The following is a 21,252-nucleotide window of genomic DNA, read 5'->3' as shown; positions in this document are numbered from 1 at the left end:
TCAGAGACAGACCCTCCCCGTGCTCACGCATCGGCTCTGCACAGCAGCAGTCACAGGGTCTCTGTTCTCCTGCTGCCACTCCCAGAGCTGTGGTTGGTCACCCTGCTCTGCACTCAGCTGAGATGCCCCACACCATCAGGAATGGACATGGAGACGTTGGTCCAAGGAAGCACATCCCAGTGCTGCACTCGGGCAGTTTCCAGGGGATGTTGTTCTCAAAGTGAAGTAACATTGAAGCACTCTCTGTCCCACAGGCCTTCACGGTAACCCCATGGACATCAGCCCTATCACAGAGGTGCCCATTGCCTGTCCCTGCCTGTGACCACAGCACGGCCACAGCGCAGGAGTGGGACCAAGCTCAGAGCACTCAGACCTTCCACCAGCACAAGGGCAGGGAAGGAGATCATGGAGGTGTAAAGAGAGCAGCTCTAGAAAGACCAAGCACTGGTGCTCCCTGGCAGTGCTGCTGTGCTAGAACTCTTCTCTCCTCCACCTCTGAAGGCATCCCTGTTAGTCAAAACTCTTGTAGGAAGGACCATGGACAAACGAGTAGCCGCAGGGGCCTTTATTTTCCTAAAGCACACAGAGAGCACGGCTCCTTGTTTACAGAGTCTCTGGGTCACACAAGACAGGGAGATACTGACTCAGAAGTGACAGGAATAATGACATTTCTTTTCAGAAAAGATTGTCACAATGAAGAAATCCTAAAAACCATACCACATGAGCTACTAAAGAAGGGTTGTTTCTACTGTGCATTTCATTGTGAGTGATAGGCAGAAAAAGATGGACCGATCACCGATGCTTAAAAAATCCACTCATCAGTTTCCACACTGCATCCTTGAGCTGCTGGTTCCTCAGGCTGTAGATGAGGGGGTTCAGTGCTGGAGGCACCACTGAGTACAGAACTGACACCACAAGGTCCAAGGGTGGAGAAGAGATGGAGGGGGGCTTCAGATTAGCAAACATGCCTGTGCTGAGAAACAGGGAGACCACGGCCAGGTGAGGGAGGCACGTGGAAAAGGCTTTGTGCCGTCCCTGCTCCGAGGGGATCCTCAGCACTGCCCTGAAGATCTGCACGTAGGAAACCACAATGAAAACAAAAAAAACAAAAAATAAACAGGCACTAACATCAAGAAGCCACATCTCCCTGAGGAAGGAGTGTGAGCAGGAGAGCTTGAGGATCTGAGGGATTTCACAGAAGAACTGTTCCACAGCATTGCCCTGGCAGAGGGGCAGGGAAAATGTATTGGCCGTGTGCAGCAGAGCATAGAGAAACCCAGCGCCCCAGGCAGCTGCTGCCATGTGGACACAAGCTCTGCTGCCCAGGAGGGTCCCGTAGTGCAGGGGTTTGCAGATGGCAACGTAGCGGTCATAGGACATGATGGTGAGAAGAAAATACTCTGCTCCAAGCAAGAAGATGAAGAGAAAGACTTGGGCAACACATCCTTGGTAGGAGATGGCCCTGGTGTTCCAGAGGAAGTTGGACATCGCTTTAGGGACAGTGGTGGAGATGGATCCCAGGTCAAGAACAGAGAGATTGAGGAGGAAGAAGTACATGGGGGTGTAGAAGTGGTAATCACAGACGATGGTGATGATGATGAGGCCGTTGCCCAGGAGGGCAGCCAGGTAGATGCCCAGGAAGAGCCAGAAGTGCAAGAGCTGCAGCTCCCGTGTGTCTGTGAATGCCAGGAGGAGGAACTGGGTGATGGAGCTGCTGTTGGACATCTGCTGCCTCTGGATAGGAACCACTGAAAAAGAAGAAAAGGACAGTGAAAATTTAGGGGAGCCATTCCTCACACTGCACAATTCCCATGTCTCTCTTCATTTATATGAGATCAAAATTCACCTCAACACCTGGAGCCCTGCTTGGTGCTGGCTGACGATGCAGCGAGGAGCACGGCGTCTGCCCACTGTCTGCGAGGAATCAGCCCTGCTCTGCATCAGTGGATCCATGTGTTGGCAGTCCTGGTGGTGGAATTTGTCTGATAAAACTGCTCCGAATGCCAAAGTATTCGTCAGCATCTGCACTTGCAGTGCTAAGAAACCACAATCACAAATGTGTTTGAGAGGAAGAGGATATTTTGTAGCACTCTCCCATCTCAGCTGGAGACTTTATTGGATTTTGAAACCTTCAGCATCTCTGCTGTACTCAGGGAGAACAGGAGGTTTCCTGTGAGGCGAGAGCATTGCCTGTGACTCAGTGCAGAGGGAGCTGCTCTGTCCCTCGCTCTTGGTCCCAGCTGCCCTGGGATTGCACCTTTCTGACATGGAGGGGAATCACTTTCCCACGTTTCCCTGAAAAGGCACCAGGCCAGGCTGATCCAGGGATCCACCTCACAGCACTCAATGTCTCACCATACTCTTGAGTTTTCAGCACCCACTTTCAGCCCAGGACAGACGCGGCTCATTTAACAAACCCAGCAGCATTTTCTCTCTTGCAGCATCTCTGCGCTTCTCCATGGGGTCTTCAGGTATCACAAAGATGCGATGGGACAGGTTTGCATTCTGGAGGGAATCTCACAGCTCGGAAGGACAACTCAAGGAGAGAAAAGTGACCTCAGGATGGCATTTGATTACAAGAGATTCAAGTCCTTCCCCAGTCCCAACTGACTGCATTGCCCACAGCCTCACAGCTCAAAGGAAAGCTGGGACAGGGATTCCCAAGAGACTCAACTGCAGGAAAGGAACCACCGGGTTATTGGGTGACTTTAATATGAACCCCCCATCCCCAGAGAGTCCAGCAGTGAGAACAAGAGAAAAACAGCAAGAACAGAGACAAGGGGAGAAACAGGGAGATACAGAGTGAGGGTCTGGCTGAGAGAGGCCAGGGCAGAGGCAGCGAGGCACGCACACCAAGCGATGGGGTGTGGGATCGGCCAGCTTTAGGAGATTCCCCCAGGAGCCTCACCTGCATTGTCCTACAGCCAGATACTAACCACGGTCAGGGCTGGGAGGATTTCTCCCTCAATGAAGTCTCAGCGTCCTCCCACCTCCATCTCTCTTTAACCTCTCTCCTGCTTCTCTTCTCCTCGCTGCCTGCAGGCAGTGCCCTCAGCCCTGCTGGGCTTTGCAGAGGAGCTGCTCCTGCCCAGAGATGGCTCTTTGTAGCGCTGCCCACTTGCCACCAGCTCCCTCCGTGCCAGGAGCCCAGCCCAGCTCAGCAGCAGAGGAGCAGCCCAAGGCAGCCCTTTCTCTGCCCCCTCGGGGCTCCCTCCAGGTGTCCCTGGGGCTCCAGGGGAGACACTTGGTTACCAGGATGTCTTTGGCACAATAATCACTGTGGGGGTTTTGTGCCATCATTAAACAGGACCCCAGGAAGGTGACAGGGAATGATCTCATTTCTCCAAGCTGTGAAAATGTGAAAGGAAAATGGATGCAAGTCCCATGTGGTCGCTGTCAGAAATGGTGGGGTTGGGGAGGTGAGGAGCGAGGCTCTCCTTGCAGGGTCAGACCCCAAGGGACTGCTTCTCCATGCTGTCCAGACCTCTTGAGGAGACACTTGGCATCAACACCAATTGGAGAAGCTTCTGTCACCTCTTCTCTAAGCTGAGAAGTAATGAAATATAAACTTTACATTAAAACATGTTTTTACTTGGTCTGCTTTTAAATCTTACTCTTTATCCACATTGGGAAATGACTGCAAGGAGCTCTGCAAGGCTTGAAGACCTGAAGAAAACTTCAGGAAGACAAAGAGCTCGTTAAGGCTTTCTGTATTTTAATGAGACCCAGGGTGGATTTGCTGATGAGTCCTTGAACCTCATCTTCTGAGAGGAGATTGAAGAAAGCTCTCAAGAAGTCAAAAGCAGAACTCAGAGTTCCTTGAAGTCTTAATTGGTCTCAGTGAGGATGGTTAGTGACAAAGCTTCCCCAGGGACTCGTTAGAGCCGAGAATTGGAGGCCATGATTGCAGGCAGGCAAAGGCACTGTGCAGGCAGCTGTGATGCTGAGAGAAGCCTGGGTTTGCTTGGTGAAGCAGAAAGGCCAAGGCCTGACCCCCAGCCCTGGGCAGGCAGACCCTCTCCCTCCCACAGGGCTCGGGGCTCTTCCTGGGGGCAGTGGGATGGGAGGGGATGCAATGCCAAGGGTAGGAAAACTGTGGAACACCTCCTGGCCTCCCCAAGCAGGGGCAAAGGAGTAATGAAGTCCAGAGCCTCAAGAGGAAGGCATTGGCTGTGAAGGGGACTGTGAGGTCACTTCTGCCTCTGGAGGGGACAGGACAGCAGCAGGAACATGGCTGGGAAAGAGGCTGTGAGGTCACTGATTTCTGAAGCAGCTGATAGCTCAGCCCTTGATTCACAGCTGGGATTTGTGCTTTGAAGCTCACATCTGGTAGTGTCTCTGACAGGCCAGCAGAAGGCACCTGACTGGCTTATTGACTATGAGATCCCATAGAAACGTTGGGTCATAGAATGGTGGGGTCATAGAAGACTTGGATCGTTAATGAACCGGGGCATAGAAGAGTCATGTCATAGCAGTTTCACAGGGGAACAAAGGAGGGTTGGATCCTAGGAGAGTCGGGCATTGAAAAATCATAAAACATTTGTGTCAGAGAGAGGTTGTAGAAGGGTCGGGTAATAGAGGAATTGGGTCTTAGAAGGGTCATAGATGAGTTGGGTTATACGAGGGTCGAGTTATAGAAGTGTCAGAGAGCAGTCAGTTCATAGAAGCTAGGATCGCAGAAGAGGGTGGTCACTGAATGGTCACAGAAGTGTCATGTCATAGAAGAGTCATAGAAGAGTTAGCTTGTAGTAGAATTGGGTCACAGGAGGTTCAGAGAAGAGTCATACAAGAGTGGGATCATAGAATTGACTGGTCATAGAGGAGCTTTGTCTTTGAATGGTAATGGAAGTGTTGGGTCGTGGAAAGGTCGGATCAGAGATGTGTAGGGTCATAAAAGAGTCATAGAAGATTTGGGTCATTGAAGGGTCATGTCACAGAGGGACTGAAGAAGACTCAGGGTATAGAATTGTTATAGAAGAGATCTGGGAATATCATGGAACAGATCCTCCTAGAAGCTCTGGTAAAGCACATGGAGGACAGGGAGGTGATTACTGGCAGCCAGAATGGCTTCACCAGGGGCAAGTCCTGTATGATCACCTTAGTGGCTTTCTATGGTGGGCTAACTGCAGCAGTGGACATGGGTAAACCAATGCATGTGATCTATCTGGACTTCTGTAAAGACTTTGACACGGTCCCCCGCAACATCCTTCTCTCTGAATTGGAGAGTTATGGATTCGATGGGTGGACAGTACGGTGGATAAGAAACTGCCTGGATGGTCATATTCAGAGAGTAGTGGTCAATGGCTCAAAGTCCAGATGGAGATCCGTGATGAGTTGTGTCCCTCAGGGCTCCATGCTGGGACCGGTGCTGTTCAATATCTTTATAAATGACATTAATAGTGAGATTGAGTGCACTCTCACCAAGCTGAGTGGTGTAGTTGCCACACCGGAAGGACAGGATGTCATCCAGAGGGACCTGGACAGACTGGAGAAGTGGGCCTCTGAGAACCTCATGAGGTTCAACAAAGCCAAGTGTAAGGTCCTGCACCTGGGTCGGGGCAATCCCCATTTTCAGTACACAATGGGGGATGATGTGATTGAGAGCAGCCCTGCAGAGAAGAACATGGGGGCGCTGGCTGATGAGAAGCTCGACATGAACCGTCAATGTGCACTTGTAGCCCAGAAGGCCAACTGTATCCTGGGCTGCATCCAAAGCAGCGTGGCCAGCAGGTGGAGGGAAGTGATTCTGCCCCTCTATTCCTCTCTTGTGAGACCTCATCTGGAGTAGTGTATCCGGTTCCGGAATCCTCAATGTAAGAAGGAGATGGAGCTGTTGGAACGGGTCCAGAGGAGGCTACAAAGATGATCAGAGGGCTGGAGAACCTCCCATACGAGGACAGGCTGAGAGAGTTGTGCTTGTTGAGCCTGGAGAAGAGAAGGCTCTGAGGAGATCTTATAGCGACCTTCCAGTACCTGAAGCGGGCCTACAGGAAAGCTGGAGAGGGGCTATTCGTAAAGGCTTGTGGTGATAGGATGAGGGGGAAGAGGTACCAACTGCAGAGGGGCAGATTTAGACATGACATTAGGAAGGATTGCTTCACCATGAGAGTGGTGAGACACTGGAACAGGTTGCCAAGGGAGGTTGTGGCTGCCCCATCCCTGGAGGTGTTCAAGACCAGGTTGGATGTGGCCTTGGGCAGTCTGATCCAGTGGGACATCCCTGCCCATGGCAGGGGTGTTGGAACTAGATGATCTTTGAAGTCCCTTACAATGCTAACTATTCAATGATTCTATGAGTCTAAGAGTTGGCTGATAGAGGGACAGGGTCAAAAATGTTGTGTCACAGAGGAGTAATAGAAAAACGAGGTCATTGAAGAGTAGTATCAAAAAACGTTACATAGAAGATTCATAAAACCAGTGGGTCGTACAAGAGTCAGGTCACAGAAGGATGATAGACTGGTCAGATCATAGAAATGTTGGATCAGAGAAGAGCTGGGTCATAGTACTGTTAGGTCATAGAATTGTCAGGTCACAGAACGGTCACAGAAGAGTCGAGTCATTAAAGAAGTGAGTCTTAGAAGAACAAGATCATAGAAGAGCTGGATCATAGAACAATAGCAGGGTCATAGAAGAGTTGGGTCAAAGAAGGGTCATAGAAAAGCTGAATTATAGAAGAACAGACTGACATAAGAGTGATAGAAGACTTGGGTCATACAAGAGTCAGGTCATAGTAGAGTCGTAGAAGAGTCAAGTAATTCAAGAGTTGGATCTTAGAAGAGTCAGGTCACAGGAGGATGACAGGAGAGTCAGGTCATAGACTATTCATGGAAGAGTTGGGTCATACAAGAGTCAGGACATAGAAGGGCCTGAACTTAGAAGGTTGGGCCATAAAAGTGACCTTGTGGGCTGCACAAATAGGGAACCAGGACTGGCAGCCACGCCAGCTTGGACATGCTCCCCTGGGGAAAGTGATGACCCTGGAGAAGAGCAAGGGAGCATTTCTGTGCCTGCAGAGAAGAATTCATGAGCAAGAGAAGCCTCTTCCTGTAGGCCCTCATGTGGGGCAGTCTGCTCTGCTGCTGAGTTCAGACTCTTGTCCTGGCCTGGGCAGAGGGGCTGGCACGGAGGGGGCACAGTCAGTCTGTGGTGGCATCTGCTGGGTTGAAACCAGGAGTCCTAGATTTCCACAGCTCTCCATGTCCTTGTTCTGGGTCAAGCCTCCAGCCCTGGGCTGTGAGGGAGGCTGAGACCCACCTCTGCCCCCCAGCAGCTGCAGTGCCCTTCAGAGGGGCTGTGGGGGAGAGCCCAGAGCTCTGCTGCACCCTGCGGTGGGCACTGCCGTGGGGCAGCCCAGACTGGGTGGCTCTGCGGAGCTGGAGAGAAAGCAGGGCTGTGGGGAGAGCTGGGAGGGGCTGGGCTGAGCTGGAAAGTGCCCGGGAGAGGACACCACCAATGCTGGCTGAGCTGTGTGACCATGCAGGGAGAGGACACGCTGCAGAGGGTGTGAGGGGCAGAGCCCAGCCCTGCAGGTGCAGGAGAGAGGAGGTCGGTCGGTGCCCTCTGTGGCAGGGACAGACTGGGAAGGTGCCCCAGGGCACTGGTCTCTCCCATCCCCAGTTCCAGCACTGGTCACTCCCACCAGCTGATGGGTGAGCTTTGCTCTCTGCCCATCTTCTCCCTCCTGCTGGACTCGGTGCCAGGTGAACAACAGCCCTGCCCGGCCTCTCTTCCTGCCCAGAGCTTGCAGAGCCCAGAGCAGGGCTGTGTGCAGAGCCCAGCATGGGACACGGCTGGGGACTGGATGGGACCTCATCGCACTCTGCAACTGCCTCAAGGGGGGCAGTGGAGGGGAAGGGGCTGATCTGAACTCTGGTGAACAGCAATGGGACACGAGGACATGGAATGAGGCTGTATCAGGGGAAGTTCCAATGGGACATCAGGAAAAGGTTCTTCATGGGGAGGGTGCTCGGTCACTGGAACAGGCTCCCCAGGATGTGGTCATGGCACCAAGCTTGACAGAGTTCAAGGAGCATCTTGACAATGATCTTAGTCATACGATTTCATTTGACACAGTTGTGTGAAGGTCAGAGAGTTGGACTCAGTGATCCTTGTAAGTCCCTTCCAACCCAAGATATTCTAGGAGCCTGTGATCTTAAAGCTCAAAAAATAGTCTCCACCTACTACCCATTCCCATGACATTTCTTCTTCCTGACAGTCAGTCTCCACCTTCCAAATTTCACTTTGTGACTCTTTACTCTCCCCTAACATCACGCGAGCTCTCCAGATCTTTCCACATGTGGTTTATATTGGTGTATTCCCTACCTGCACTTGCTTCTCTCTGCACTTGGGGCTTGATTGTCAACACCTTTCTTGTCCTTCAAGGGTCTGGAATTGGCTGCAGGATGTGTGCTACCCACATCCCAGCGTCAGGGGTAGCCTGAATTATAATTGTCCCCATCCTTGTTCCTGCTTTTCCTGAAGATGGGTGTGACATCTTCCTTTTCCAAGGACCCCTGAAAAGCTGCTCTGATTGCTCTGGCACCTTTGAGAGCACATTCAAGGGTCACAGGCAAGGGTGATGCAGCAGACAGGAACACTCACATTGAGCCTGTCCAAGGTATGTGAGATGAATCTCCCTGGGTCGGTGGGGTTTGTTCCTGGAGGCACACACAGAAACGCCAGAGTTCTGTCAGGAGTCCATGTCTCAGCTGGCCTCGTGGACTCTCATTCACCCAAAGATGTTCACCAAGTTTTTCCCTTTTTACACACAAAGGCAAGAGTCACAGGGTTTCTCTGGACTCCCAGAGACTCAGATGCACTCAGACCTGTGGTGTATCCCACCACTCTGTACTTGTCTGAGATGTCTCATGTCATGAGGAATGGACACAGGGACCTCAGTTCAAGAAAGCACATCCCAGTCCTGCATTAAGGCACTTACTCTTGGATGTTGACTTTACTCTTGGGATGTTGACCTCAACACAATGTGACCTTGAGAAACTTTCTGTCCCTCAAACCTTAATCACACCCACACTGTTTGTCTTTACACTGGTGTTTTCATCAGTGGCTCAGGTTCTTGGACATGCCCTTGAGGGAAACCTTGAAAGAAGCCCTAAGCCTTCAGGCTCTGCCCTGAGGAGATCCCCTTGCTCTATGGAAAGGCTGTTGTGGAGGCAGCTCTGTCCCACAAGTGCCCACTGCCTGTCCCTGCCTGCGGGCACAGCACTGCCACGCAGCACCGCTGTGACCAAGCTCAGAGCCCTCAGGCCTTCCAGCAAGGCAAGGGATGAGGAGGAGAGTGTGGAAGTGGAGAGTCTGTAGCTTCAGAAGGAGGGTTTTGGGTTCTACAAGTGGTGCTTTGAAACAGAAACTGAGGCTTTGAGCCCTGACATCAGGATTTGTGCCCTGAAACGATGCTTTGGTAGCAAACAGGAAGGCTTTGCACCCTGAAAATGGGACTTCAGAGGCTCAAAATGAGGATTTTGTACCCTCTCAGTTGTGGACTTGATTTTAAAATGAGACTTAGTCCCCTGGAAAAAGGCTTTGGGAGCTAAAAATGGGGGTTCTGGCGCAAGAAGTGGGTTTCTGGCCCCAAAATGGGTCTAGGGGCACTGGCAGGAGGTGCTGGGGTGGCACCCCACTGCAGGGCCTCTGGCCCCTCAGTCACACAAGCTGAAAAAGCCTCTGGGCTCCCCCAGCCCCAGCCCAGCTTTTTGCACAGAACATCCCGAAGTGTCAAATCTGCTCGGTTTGAACCCTCAGGGGTGGAGAATCCCCCACTGCCCCTGAGCCTCTGCCAGGGCTTCACCGTGCTCACACAAAGGCATTTTCCCTCGTATCCACCCAAGAAGGCTTCCATACCTCTGCACAAGAAGGTGGACATTCCCAGGTGTCACAGGAGCCATGTCCGATTGATAGCTGTGTTCATGGAGCCGGTCAAATGCCAAAATCCTTTCCTTTAATTGTGGCCTCGGTGCCTTGTTGATGTCTAAACTCTCTGTGGATGCTGACATGGACTGAGCAGTCTGGTTCTGACCTCAGAGCTGGCCCTGCTTGGAGCTGGGCTTCGGATGAGAGGTCACCTGAGCTCTCTTATTCCCTAAATTCTTCTAGGAGCAGAAGATGTAGAGACTCACTTAGCAGGTTGCCCCGAGCCTCCCCAGGAGGCCAAAATGTTCCCTCGCACCTCATGCTGTGGGCCCATAACTCCATCCTGGCAGATGTCCTCCAGATCCTCTACAGTTTCAGTTTCCTTTTGAAATGGAAGACTCTTTGGGTCCTGTGGCATTGTCCTGGTGCCAGAAGAGTGAGGGCAGTGATTGTCTCCTTTGCACAGCATCAGGAGTTGCTCACTCTGCTCCCTCCAAGGGAGTGCCTGGGGATGGGCAAGAAGTTGTCAGAGGGACACAGCCAGGAGAGCTGACCCCGACTGACCAGAGGGAGATCCCATAACATAGATGTCACGCTCAGTGATAAAAGAGTTTGGCAGGTGAAGAAACAAGTGGAGATTTTATCATCCAAGATACAAAGTGGTGGTAGACTGGTGGGGTGTCAGTGTGCTTTAGGGAGGTGACAACTGATGGCATTTGCATTAGTAGTGGTCTTGGATTATGTTGGTTTTTATCTTTTATTTTCAGCTATTGAACTCTTTGTAGCTCAGCCCACAAGTCAAAAACACTTCCATGGAGCATCATGGGCAGAGACCTGTCTGGCTGAGGAATGTCCTGAGGAGAGGGACCTGGGCAACAGGACGCTTGCTTGTCCTCACTCACAAGAGACCTCCGCCAATCTCAAGCCCTTTCAAAAGAGATTTTCCAAAGAAATATTGAAATTCTCTCGGAACTTTCTCAACCTGGAGAAGAGAAGGCTGCAGGGAGACTGTAGACCAGCCTTCCAGTAGCTGAAGGGGGTCATCAAGAACGGTCGGAAGAGACTCTTTCCAAGGACATGGAGTGATGGAACAAGGGGGAATGGCTTTAAGTTTGAGAGGGGAAGATTTAGATTAGACATTAGGAAGAAATTGTTCACAAAGAAGTTGATGAGGCAGTGTTCCAGGTTGTCCAAGTAAACTGTGGATGCCCCCTCCATGGAGATGTTCAAGGTCGGGTTGGATGGGGCCTTGAGGAGCCTGGTCCAGTGGGAGGTGTCCCTGCCTATGGCAGGGGTTGGAACTGGATGGGCTTTAAGGTCCCTTCCAACTCAAACCATTCTATGATTCTGTAAAGTATTGAAATGTAAACTTTAACTAAAATTCATTTTTCTAAGATTCCCTTTGAAATCTTCCTCTTTAACCACATGGGAAATGACTCCAAGGAGATGTACAAGGCTTGAAGACCTGGAGAAATCTCCAGGAAGACAAAGAGCTCGTTAAGGCTTTCTGTATTTTAATGAGACCCAGGGTGGATTTGCTGATGAGTCCTTGAACATCAGCTGCTGAGAGGAGGTTCAAGAAAGCTCTCAAGAAGTCAAAAGCAGAACTCAGAGTTCCTTGAAGTCTTAATTGGTCTCAGTGAGGATGGTTAGTGACAAAGATTCCCCAGGGACTCGTTAGAGCCGAGAATTGGAGGCCATGATTGCAGGCAGGCAAAGGCACTGTGCAGGCAGCTGTGATGCTGAGAGAAGCCTGGGTTTGCTTGGTGAAGCAGAAAGGCCAAGGCCTGACCCCCAGGCCCTGGGCAGGCAGATCTGGCTTTGACTGCAATGACGCTGGTGTCAAGAATATTCTTACACATCTGAGATAAATTGACAGCAGTTATTCCATGTCATTCCAAACACAAACCTGTAGAGTTACGGGAAATGCCAAGGCTCTCACAGAGCTCCATGGGATTACAAGAAGTTTGAGAATTTAGTTGATTTTTGGAAGGGTTTAGTCAGGGGTTGGTCATAGAAGGGTCAGGTCATAGATGAGGCCTTGAAGAGTGAAGTCATAGAAGAGCCAGAGAAGAATGAGGTCATGAAGGGTCATAGAAGAGCTGGGACGTGGTGTTATAAAAGAGTCAGACCATAGAAATGTCTGGTAACAGCCATGTCTGGTTATAGAAAGGTTGGTTCTAGAAGGGTTTTGAATATTAGGATCAGAGAACAGTTGGAATTTTCCATATAAGTTGGAATTTTCCATATAAAGTTGGAACTTTATATGGAAAGTCATATAAAATTTAGAGAAGTGTTGGGTGATAGAGGTCTTGGTTCACAGAAGGCTCAGGTGTTTGAAGAGCTGGGTCATAGAGGAGTCATAGAAGAGTGGGGTGATGGAAGAGCTGAGTCATAGAAGAGTTAGTTTTGGAAGGTACATAGAAGTGTTGGGTCATAGGAGGCTGATATTCTGAGTTGCGACACAGAAAGGTCATGTCGCAGCAGTATCAGGTCATAGACCGTTCGAGTCATAGCAGAGTCACGTCATAGAAGTATCGGGTCATGGAAGACACAGCTCATATAAGAGTCAGGTCAGAGAAGACTCACAGAAAAGTGAGATTATTGAGGGTCAGGTCATAGAAGGGTCATTTAATGGCAGGGTTGGTTAATAGAATATTTAGGTCATGGCAGAGTCGAGTCCCAGAAGAGTCGGGTCATAGTAGATTCTGCTCATAGATGTTTTTGATCATCTAAGTGTTGCAGCATTGATGATTCATGTCAGAGAAGTCTTGGGTCACAGAAAGTTGCATAATAGAAGACTCAGACAAGAGTCAGGTCATAGAAGGGTTGGGTCATAGAAGGCTGGAGTCATAGAATGGCCTGGACATAGAAGGGGTGGGTCAGAGAAGGTTCAGGTCATAGAGGAGTAACAGAGTTCAGTCACATAAAGGTCATTGGGTCATAGAACAGTTGGGTCATAACTTATGCTGGTCATAGAGGAGTCAGGTCACAGAAGTCAGATCACAGAAAGTCATGAAAGAGTCAGAGAAGAATTGGGTCATAGAAGACTTTTTTAAGAAGTGTCGGGTCATAGAAAAATAAAGATCGTAGATGATTTGAGTAACGGAGAATTCATAGAAGAGTTAGGTGATGGCTGAGACCAATGGCATGAGGTTCAACAAGGCCAAATGTCGGGTCCTGCACTTGGGGCACAACAACCCTATGCAGTGCTATAGACTGGGGAAGAGTGGCTGGAGAGCTGCACGGAGGAGAAGGACCTGGGGGTAATGGTTGACAGCCGACTGAACATGAGCCAGCAGTGTGCCCAGGTGGCCAAGGAGGCCAATGGCATCTTGGCTTGGATCAGAAACGGTGTGACCAGCAGGTCCAGGGAGGTTATTCTCCCTCTGTACTCGGCACTGGTGAGACCGCACTTTGAGTACTGTGTTCAGTTCTGGGCCCCTCACCACAAGAAGGATGTTGAGGCTCTGGAGCGTGTCCAGAGAAGAGCAACGAAGCTGGTGAGGGGACTGGAGAACAAGTCTTACGAGGAGCGTCTGAGAGAGCTGGGATTGTTTAGCCTGGAGAAGAGGAGGCTGAGGGGAGACCTCTCTACAACTACCTGAAAGGAGGTTGTGGAGAGGAGGGAGGTGGCCTCTTCTCTCAAGTGACTGAGGACAGGACAAGGGGGAATGGCCTGAAGCTCCGCCAGGGGAGGTTCAGGCTGGATATCAGAAAAAAATTCTTCATGGAAAGAGTTATCGGGCACTGGAAGAGGCTGCTCAGGGAGGTGGTCGAGTTGCCTTCCCTGGAAGTGTTTAAAGAAAGGGGGGATGAAGTGCTTAGGGACATAGTTTAAGGGAGTGTTAGGAATGGTTGGACTTGATGAACCAGTGGGTCCTTTCCAAGCTGGTGATTCTATGATTCTATGATTCTATGATTCTATGATTCTATGATCCAACACAGCAGTTGAGCTCTTGGTTCCAGAATTACAACTACTCCTTCACATTTCCTATCGCTTCTTTGGTGATTTTGCCCCATGGCTGCAGCTTCCCTACAGTGCACGAGTGCTGATGCACAACTCGTCACCCCTGGGGAGTGTGGACCAGCCCAAGGCTTTGTCTTTCTAGGAACACCCAGGGAGGACAGAGAGGTATCAGTAAAGAAAGGAAGATGCTCAGGGGAGAGCAAGGTGCAGTGACAGGGTGGATGTCTACAGCCGACAGGCAGAGGTGTGGGACATCATTGCCTGCGGTGGAGATGGTCAAGGGTTCAAACAAGGCTCAAAAGCCCCAACAGAACCAAAGTCTTCTTTTCCTTGTCTATGGCTGTTGTCTCTGACACTGATGCCAAAGAGGAAACACCTCAGCCTTACAGTCCCAGGGTCTCATGGCCTCCTCATTCCCACCCAGGAGCCTGGGAGGTGTTTTTCCACAGTCCTGCCTTTGGCATTGCCCATCCCTACATCCCACTGCCCAGGAAGAGCCCTGAGGAATGAGTGAGGAACAGGATCTCCCTTTAAGGCTCTAGGGTTCAAGGCTTTGCCACTTGGTTAAGAGGGTCATGGCTTGGCCTTTCAATTCATGAAACACATCCAGATTGACTCAGCGTCAGAGCCACCATTACCTTTGTTTTCCCAACCTTTCATCACTGCCTCCACTTTTCTGCTCTAACGGGGCCCTGGAGATGCTTTCTCAGCAGTGCCCTCCGTGGGACCCATTAACACTACAAGAAACTTTGGAGCTTGAATTTGAGTTTTACTTCTTGAGAAGTTTGTTCAACTTCCTCTAAGAGGATGAGGTTCATGGACTCGGCATCAAACCCACCAGAGGGATCGTTAAATGCCCTGGGCTGCTCCTCTGCTGCTGAGCTGGGCTGGGCTCTTGGCACTGAGGGAGCTCATGCTCTGCCCAAGAACTCCACAAAGCCCAGCAGGGAGAAGAGAACTTCCATGGTTTCTAAGAGAGATGAGCAAGGCAGAGAGAGCTTAAAGACGGTCAGGAGTGGGAGGATGATTGAGAGCTGACTGGAGGAGCAACCTCTGCAGTCCTAGACACGGTGAGTCTGGGTGCAGGGCAATGCAGCTGTGGATCCTGGTGGCATCTCCTAAGCTTGCAGAGCCCTCAGCTCATGGGATCTGTGAGGAGGGGGCTCTTGTGAGGCACTTTGGAAGGGCTGTGAAGCCAGGGGTGCCCTGGGCTGTCGTTCAGAGCAGGTTCCCTGCACTCCAGGCTCTGGGTGGTGGGAACGGGGACTCTGCCGCCTGCCAGGGTCAGTGCTCAGCCTGCCCGGGGAGCTGCCCATGGACCTGTGGGAGAAGCTGTGGGGGAAGGAGTGACCCCCAGCAGGGCAGAACAGGGTCCTTCTGCTGTTGAGAGGGTGCTGTGTGTGTCAGGGCTTCTCAAAGATCCAGGTGCAAAGGGTGCTTTTGAAGAATGGCATCAAGGCAGCATTCACCTGGAAGGGATGGAGTCTGTGCTTTCAGGTTTCCACTCCTGCTTGGCTGGGGGGGCAGTGGGAGGTGGGAATTTATTTCTCCCTTCTTGAAAGACACTGGGACTCCAGTTCCCGTTAGGATTTTTCTGAGCTGCTCCTCAGCCCCTGCACACCCAGAGGTGCCCCTGAGCAGTGCCCCACTGCCAGGAGGGCTCTGCAGGGCAGAGCTGAGCACACAGGGGGGTGGGGTGGGCTCTGTGAGCACAGACAGGAGGAGATCCTGGGACAGACAAACAGCTCTCAGCAGGGACAAGCTCCAGGCAGAAGAGGAGTGGGCAGGGATGGAGAAGGATCTGCTCCCATTAGCACCATGGGAAGGGGGATTCAGGCTCCTGCCTGCCATCCCCTGCAGAGCAGGCACCTGCCATGGAGCAAACCCAGGCTCTCCTCTCCTGCCTCTTCTCTTCAGGCCGGGTGGTCAGTCACCTTCCCAGCAGCCTCACCCCTTCAAAGGAGAAATTACCACCCCACCCTAACTGTCTGTCTCTGTGCTGGCTCCATCGGCAGCAGCGCTGTGCATGTCTCCCTCTTTCCTCTCCTGCTTTGCTTCAGGTTCTTATCACTGGACCTTCTGGGATGGGGTTTGGGTTAAGCTGCAGTTCAGAGAGCTGTCCTGTGGGTTCTGCCATGCAGGGAGTAAAGGGTCCAATCCCTCTCCTAATTGACAGGTTCAGGGCAATGCAAACGAGCAGATTCTCCTTTCAGGACACCCCAGATTTAGGACATTTGACTCGTTCCCTGGTGAATCCTGCTGGGCTGCAGGCTGCCCTCCGGAAGGGCACAGCTCTCCCATGGTATCTCTGTGTTATCCAGCAGTCCCATGGAGAAGAGACTCAGCCCTAAAGCCATGGAAGTGCTGCTCATCGTCTGCATGGAGGCAGCAGCAATGAGCCCTCTGTGTCCCTGGCTGGGAGGGGAGAGCTGAGATCCCCCTCAGGTAGGAAGCATGAGGGTATTTGGAGATCTGCACTGGGAAACCGGATTCCTCTGCTCCCAGCAGTGCGGTTTCTTTTGGGGGGAGCACTCGAGTGCAAAAGCCCTCCAGCACAGGGCAGCTGAGACCAGGGCTGATGGACAGACCGTCTGTGCTCACTCTGAATGAAGGGAGAGCCCATTTGCTGTCAGGACTCAGGAGACTTCACCTGGAGTGTAGCAGAAAGGCCAGGAGTTTCTGCATCAAAACCATCCTGAGCTGTGTTGGGGCAACCAGAACAGAAGACACAGAGCAAAATCCCCTCAGCTCTGCTCTGCAGTTGGGTAGATGGGGAGGGACAATGCTGGAAAGCTGTTTGATATCAGGAGTGGACTCATCCTTAGATTACTCTGTGTTCCATTCCCCTGTTGCTGTAGGGCAGCACTGACTCCTGCAGAGGCCACATCACAGCCTTCTGCTCCCTGGGGCAACCTCAGAGAGGAGCAGTGAGAGCTTGTGAAAGGGACCTGCCAAAGGTCCTCCTTAAGAGAAGAGGCACGTTGGGGGTGGTCCTATGAGAAATAGCTTTGATTTTCACCAGAGAAGTGTCCCCTAATTTGTCTATGTCCTTTTAATCTTGGAAAGTGCCCCATGTCCAGAGGCAGCAGATGTCCAACAGCAGCTCCATCACCCAGTTCCTCCTCCTGGCATTCGCAGACACACGGGAGCTGCAGCTCTTGCACTTCTGGCTCTTCCTGGGCATCTACCTGGCTGCCCTCCTGGGCAACGGCCTCATCATCACCACCATCGCCTGTGACCACCACCTCCACACCCCCATGTACTTCTTCCTCCTCAACCTCTCTGTTCTTGACCTGGGATCCATCTCCACCACTGTACCAAAATCCATGGCCAATTCCCTCTGGGATAACAGGACCATCTCCCACTCAGGATGTGTTTCTCAAGTCTTTCTGCTTGTCTTTTTCATTTCAGCAGAGTATTTTCTCCTCACCATCATGTCCTATGACCGCTACGTTGCCATCTGCAAACCCCTGCACTACGGGACCCTCCTGGGCAGCAGAGCTTGTGTCCACATGGCAGCAGCTGCCTGGGGCGCTGGGTTTCTCTATGCTCTGCTGCACACGGCCAATACATTTTCCCTGCCCCTCTGCCAGGGCAATGCTGTGGAACAGTTCTTCTGTGAAATCCCTCAGATCCTCAAGCTCTCCTGCTCACACTCGGACATCAGGGAGGTTGGGCTTCTTGATGTTAATGCCTTTTTAGGTTTCAACTGTTTTGTTTTCATTGTGGTGTCCTATGTGCAGATCTTCAGGGTCATTTTGAGGATCCCCTCGGAGCAGGGACGGCACAAAGCCTTTTCCACGTGCCTCCCTCACCTGGCCGTGGTCTCCCTGTTTATCAGCACTGCAGCGTTTGCCTACCTGAAGCCCCCCTCCATCTCCTCTCCACCCTTGGACCTTGTGGTGTCAGTTCTGTACTCAGTGGTGCCTCCAGCATTGAATCCCCTCATCTACAGCTTGAGGAACCAGCAGCTCAAGGATGCAGTGTGGAAACTGATAACTGGATGGTTCTCTGAAGCAATGAACTGCTTATCTCCTTCTGCATAACAGTTGTCCTGCAACTTGCAGCAGGCTCATTCTGGCTTCTGTATTTGTTGTTGTTGTTGTTGCTGGTTTATCAATTGGGATAATCTTCTAATCCTGTCTGTAATTCATTGCCTTCTTCTCTTTAATTTTCTTACTGATTGTCTGTGTAAATGAGGAGCTGTGCTCTCTGTGTGTTTCAGCAAAATAAAGGGATATTCAATGACTTTTCTTTCCTGAGCTCTTTCTCTCAAGGCCTTTTTGGAGCTGCAGGGAGTAGCCCCTCAAAACCACCATTCCCACCACTGCCCTCTCACTCCAAATTGGAGATATTCTTTCTCCCTCCCTGGAAGGACATGGAATGAGGAGGTCAGAGTGAAAGTTCACATTGTTCAGATGAGATGTGAGCATATACATCATGTATGTGAGATGAGATGAACCCAAGAGAACACAAACAGCCCTTCCTTGGGTTCCATGAAGGTGTGTCGGACAGAAAGTTTCTCAAGGTCACATCATGTTGAGGTCAACATCCCAAGAGTAAGTATCTGAATGCAGGACTGGGATGTGCTTTCTTGAACTGAGATCCCTGTGTCCATTCCTCATGTCATGAGACATCTCAGACAAGTACAGAGTGGTGGGATACACCACAGGTCTGAGTGCATCTCATTCTCTGGGAGTCCAGAGAAACCCTGTGACTCTTGCTTTTGTGTGTAAAAGGGGAAAACTTCATGAACATCTCTGGGTGCACGAGGAGTCCACGAGGCCAGCTCAGATGTGGACTCCTGACAGAACCCTGGCATTTCTGTGTGTGCCTCCAGGAACAAACCCCACCGTCCCAGGGAGATTCATCTCACCTGCCCTGGACAGGCTCAGTGTGAATGTTTCTGTCTGCAGCATCACCCTTGCCTGTGACCCTTGAATGTGCTCTCAAAGGTGCCAGAGCAATCAGAGCAGCTCTGAGGTCCTTGGAAAAGGCAGATGTCACACCCATCTTCAGGAAAAGCAGGAACAGGGAGTGGGAGAATTGTAATTGGACACGGGTGGCATACGTCCCACAGCTATTTGCAGGCCCTTGAAGGACAAGAAAGGTGTTGACAATCAAGCCCCAAATGCAGAGAGAAGCAAATGCAGGTAGGGAATATACATTGTAGAAACCAAGGAGAACCTTTTCCTCATGTCCAGTTGGAACTTCCCCTGATGCAGTCTCATTCCATTTCTTTGTGTCCCATTGCTGGTCACCAGAGAGTGCAGATCAGCCCATTCCCCCCCACTGCCCTCCTTGATGCAGTTGCAGAGTGCGATGAGGTCCCAGCCAGTCCCCAGCCGTGTCCCATGCTGGGCTCTGCACACAGCCCTGCTCTGGGCTCTGGCAAGCTCTGGGCAGGAAGAGAGGCCGGGCAGGGCTGTTGTTCACCTGGCACTGAGTCCAACAGGAGGGAGAAGATGGGCAGTGAGCAAAGCTCACCCATCAGCTGTTGGGAGTGTCCAGTGCTGGAACTGGGGATGGGAGAGACCAGTGCCCTGGGGCCCCTTCCCAGTCTGTCCCTACCACCAAGGGCACCGACCGGCCTCCTCTCTCCTGCACCTGCAGGGCTGGGCTCTGCCCCTCACACCCTCTGCAGCGTGTCCTCCCCCTGCATGGTCACACAGCTCAGCCACCGTTGGTGGTGTCCTCTCCCGGGCATTTCCTGATTCCCTCCCTGTGCAGCCCACAAGGCCACTATTATGACCCAGTCTTCTAAGTTCAGGCCCTTCTATGTCCTGGCTCGTGCATGACCCAACTCTTCCATGAATATTCTGTGACTTGACTCCCCTATCCTTCTGCTGTGTCCCGATTCTTCTAAGAACCAGCTCTTGAATTAGTTGTCTCTTCTATAACTCTACTATGACCTGACCCTTGTGTGACCCTATTCTTGCATCACTCTTCTTGAGCCTGCTCTTCTATGACCCTACTATTTTTCTATGACCCTACTCTTCCATGATCCTGTTCTTCTATGACACACTTTAGTGACTCGAATCTTCTGTGACCATTCTGTCACCTGATATTTTTGTCACCTAAATTTCTATGACGGAGCTCTTCTCTGGTCCAACACTTCTATGATCTGACCATTCTTTCGTCCTTCTGTGACCTGACCCTGTATGACCCAACACCTTTATGACCCTTGTATGACCTGTTTTCTATGACACTAGTCTTTGATGACCTAATTTTTCAATTACTCCTCTATGATACAACACCTTTGACCCTGCCCTTCTATCAGCCAACACTTCTATAACAATTCTATACCGAGTCTTCTTCAGTCCCTTTGTGATGCGGCTCTTCAATGACCCAACTCTTCTATGACTCTTCTATGACCCCTACACATCTGTGACATGACCCTTTGAAGATCCAACTCTTCTGTTACACTTCAATGGTGCAGCTCCTCTGCGACACGACTCTACTATGACCTCACTCTTGTGGGAGTCTTCTCTGACCCTTCTGTGACCTGACTACTATGACCTAACTCTTCTGTGACTCTTCTACGACCTGACACTTTTGTGACCATTCAGTGACCACCCCTTACTGTGACCGGAACCTTCTATGACCTGATTGCTCTCGGACTCTTCTATAACCTGACCCTCGTATGACACAACACAACTATGACCCTTCTAAGACCCAATTCCTCTATTATTCGACTCTCCTGCAACTTTTCTCTGCCCCAAATCTTCTATGACTTTTCTATGCCCCAACTCTCCTAGGATCCGTCTCTCCTACAATCCTTCTATGAAACTGCTATTATATGATTCTTATACGCCCCAGGTCTTTAGCAACACAATTCTTCTAAGACCCCACCACTCCCACGCACCCTTCAATGGGATCTCATAGTCGATGAGCCAGCCAGGTGCCTTCTGCTGGCCTGTCATAGCCACCACCTTATGTGAGCTTAAAAGCACAAATCCCAGCCATGAGTCAAGGTCTGACCTATCAGCTGTTTCAGAAAGTGGTGACCTCACAGTGTATTTCCAGGCCTGTTCCTGCTGTTGGCCTGTCCCCTCCAGAGGCAGAAGCGATCTCACAGTCCCCTTCACAGCCAGTGCCTTCCTACTGGATTATGGGTACTTGAGACACACTTCAACACGTGATACCTTGTCCACCCAAGGGAATGGCAGGAAGATGCACCAGGAGAGGGTTAGGCTGGATATCAGGAGAAGGGCTCTTCAAACTCAAGACATTCTATCATTCTTTATTTTTCCTACAAAGAAACCCAAACCTCTGTCCAAACAGCCTCAATCATTGCCTGAGACAACACACGTGTCAAATAAAAGCAGTTGAGGAAAAGGATTGCTGGTGTCATTTCATCATAAATTGATACCATTGATTTTAGGAAACTTGTAGGACTTGTGAAAGGGACCTAA

At 51.0% G+C, this 21,252-nt stretch overlaps 2 protein-coding genes across 2 annotated transcripts; one reads left to right on the top strand and one right to left on the bottom strand.

Annotated features, from left to right (window-relative positions):
* Window positions 1-792: 792 nt before the first annotated feature.
* LOC128850899 (olfactory receptor 14A16-like) lies at window positions 793-1,725 on the bottom strand. Its single transcript, XM_054055934.1, has one exon. It carries the CDS (start codon window positions 1,723-1,725, stop codon window positions 793-795), a length of 933 nt encoding a protein of 310 aa, XP_053911909.1.
* A 15,186-nt stretch (window positions 1,726-16,911) lies between these two features.
* LOC128850864 (olfactory receptor 14A16-like) lies at window positions 16,912-17,883 on the top strand. Its single transcript, XM_054055878.1, has one exon. The coding sequence runs from the start codon at window positions 16,927-16,929 to the stop codon at window positions 17,881-17,883; it is 957 nt and encodes a 318-aa protein (XP_053911853.1). The 5' UTR covers window positions 16,912-16,926.
* The last annotated feature ends 3,369 nt before the right edge of the window (window positions 17,884-21,252 follow it).

This window comes from Cuculus canorus, unplaced genomic scaffold, assembly GCF_017976375.1.
Source record: "Cuculus canorus isolate bCucCan1 unplaced genomic scaffold, bCucCan1.pri subtelo1, whole genome shotgun sequence".
Classification (NCBI taxonomy): Eukaryota; Metazoa; Chordata; class Aves; order Cuculiformes; family Cuculidae; genus Cuculus; species Cuculus canorus.
Note: the sequence above shows the minus strand (reverse complement) of the source record. Positions and strands in the feature narration are given on the sequence as shown.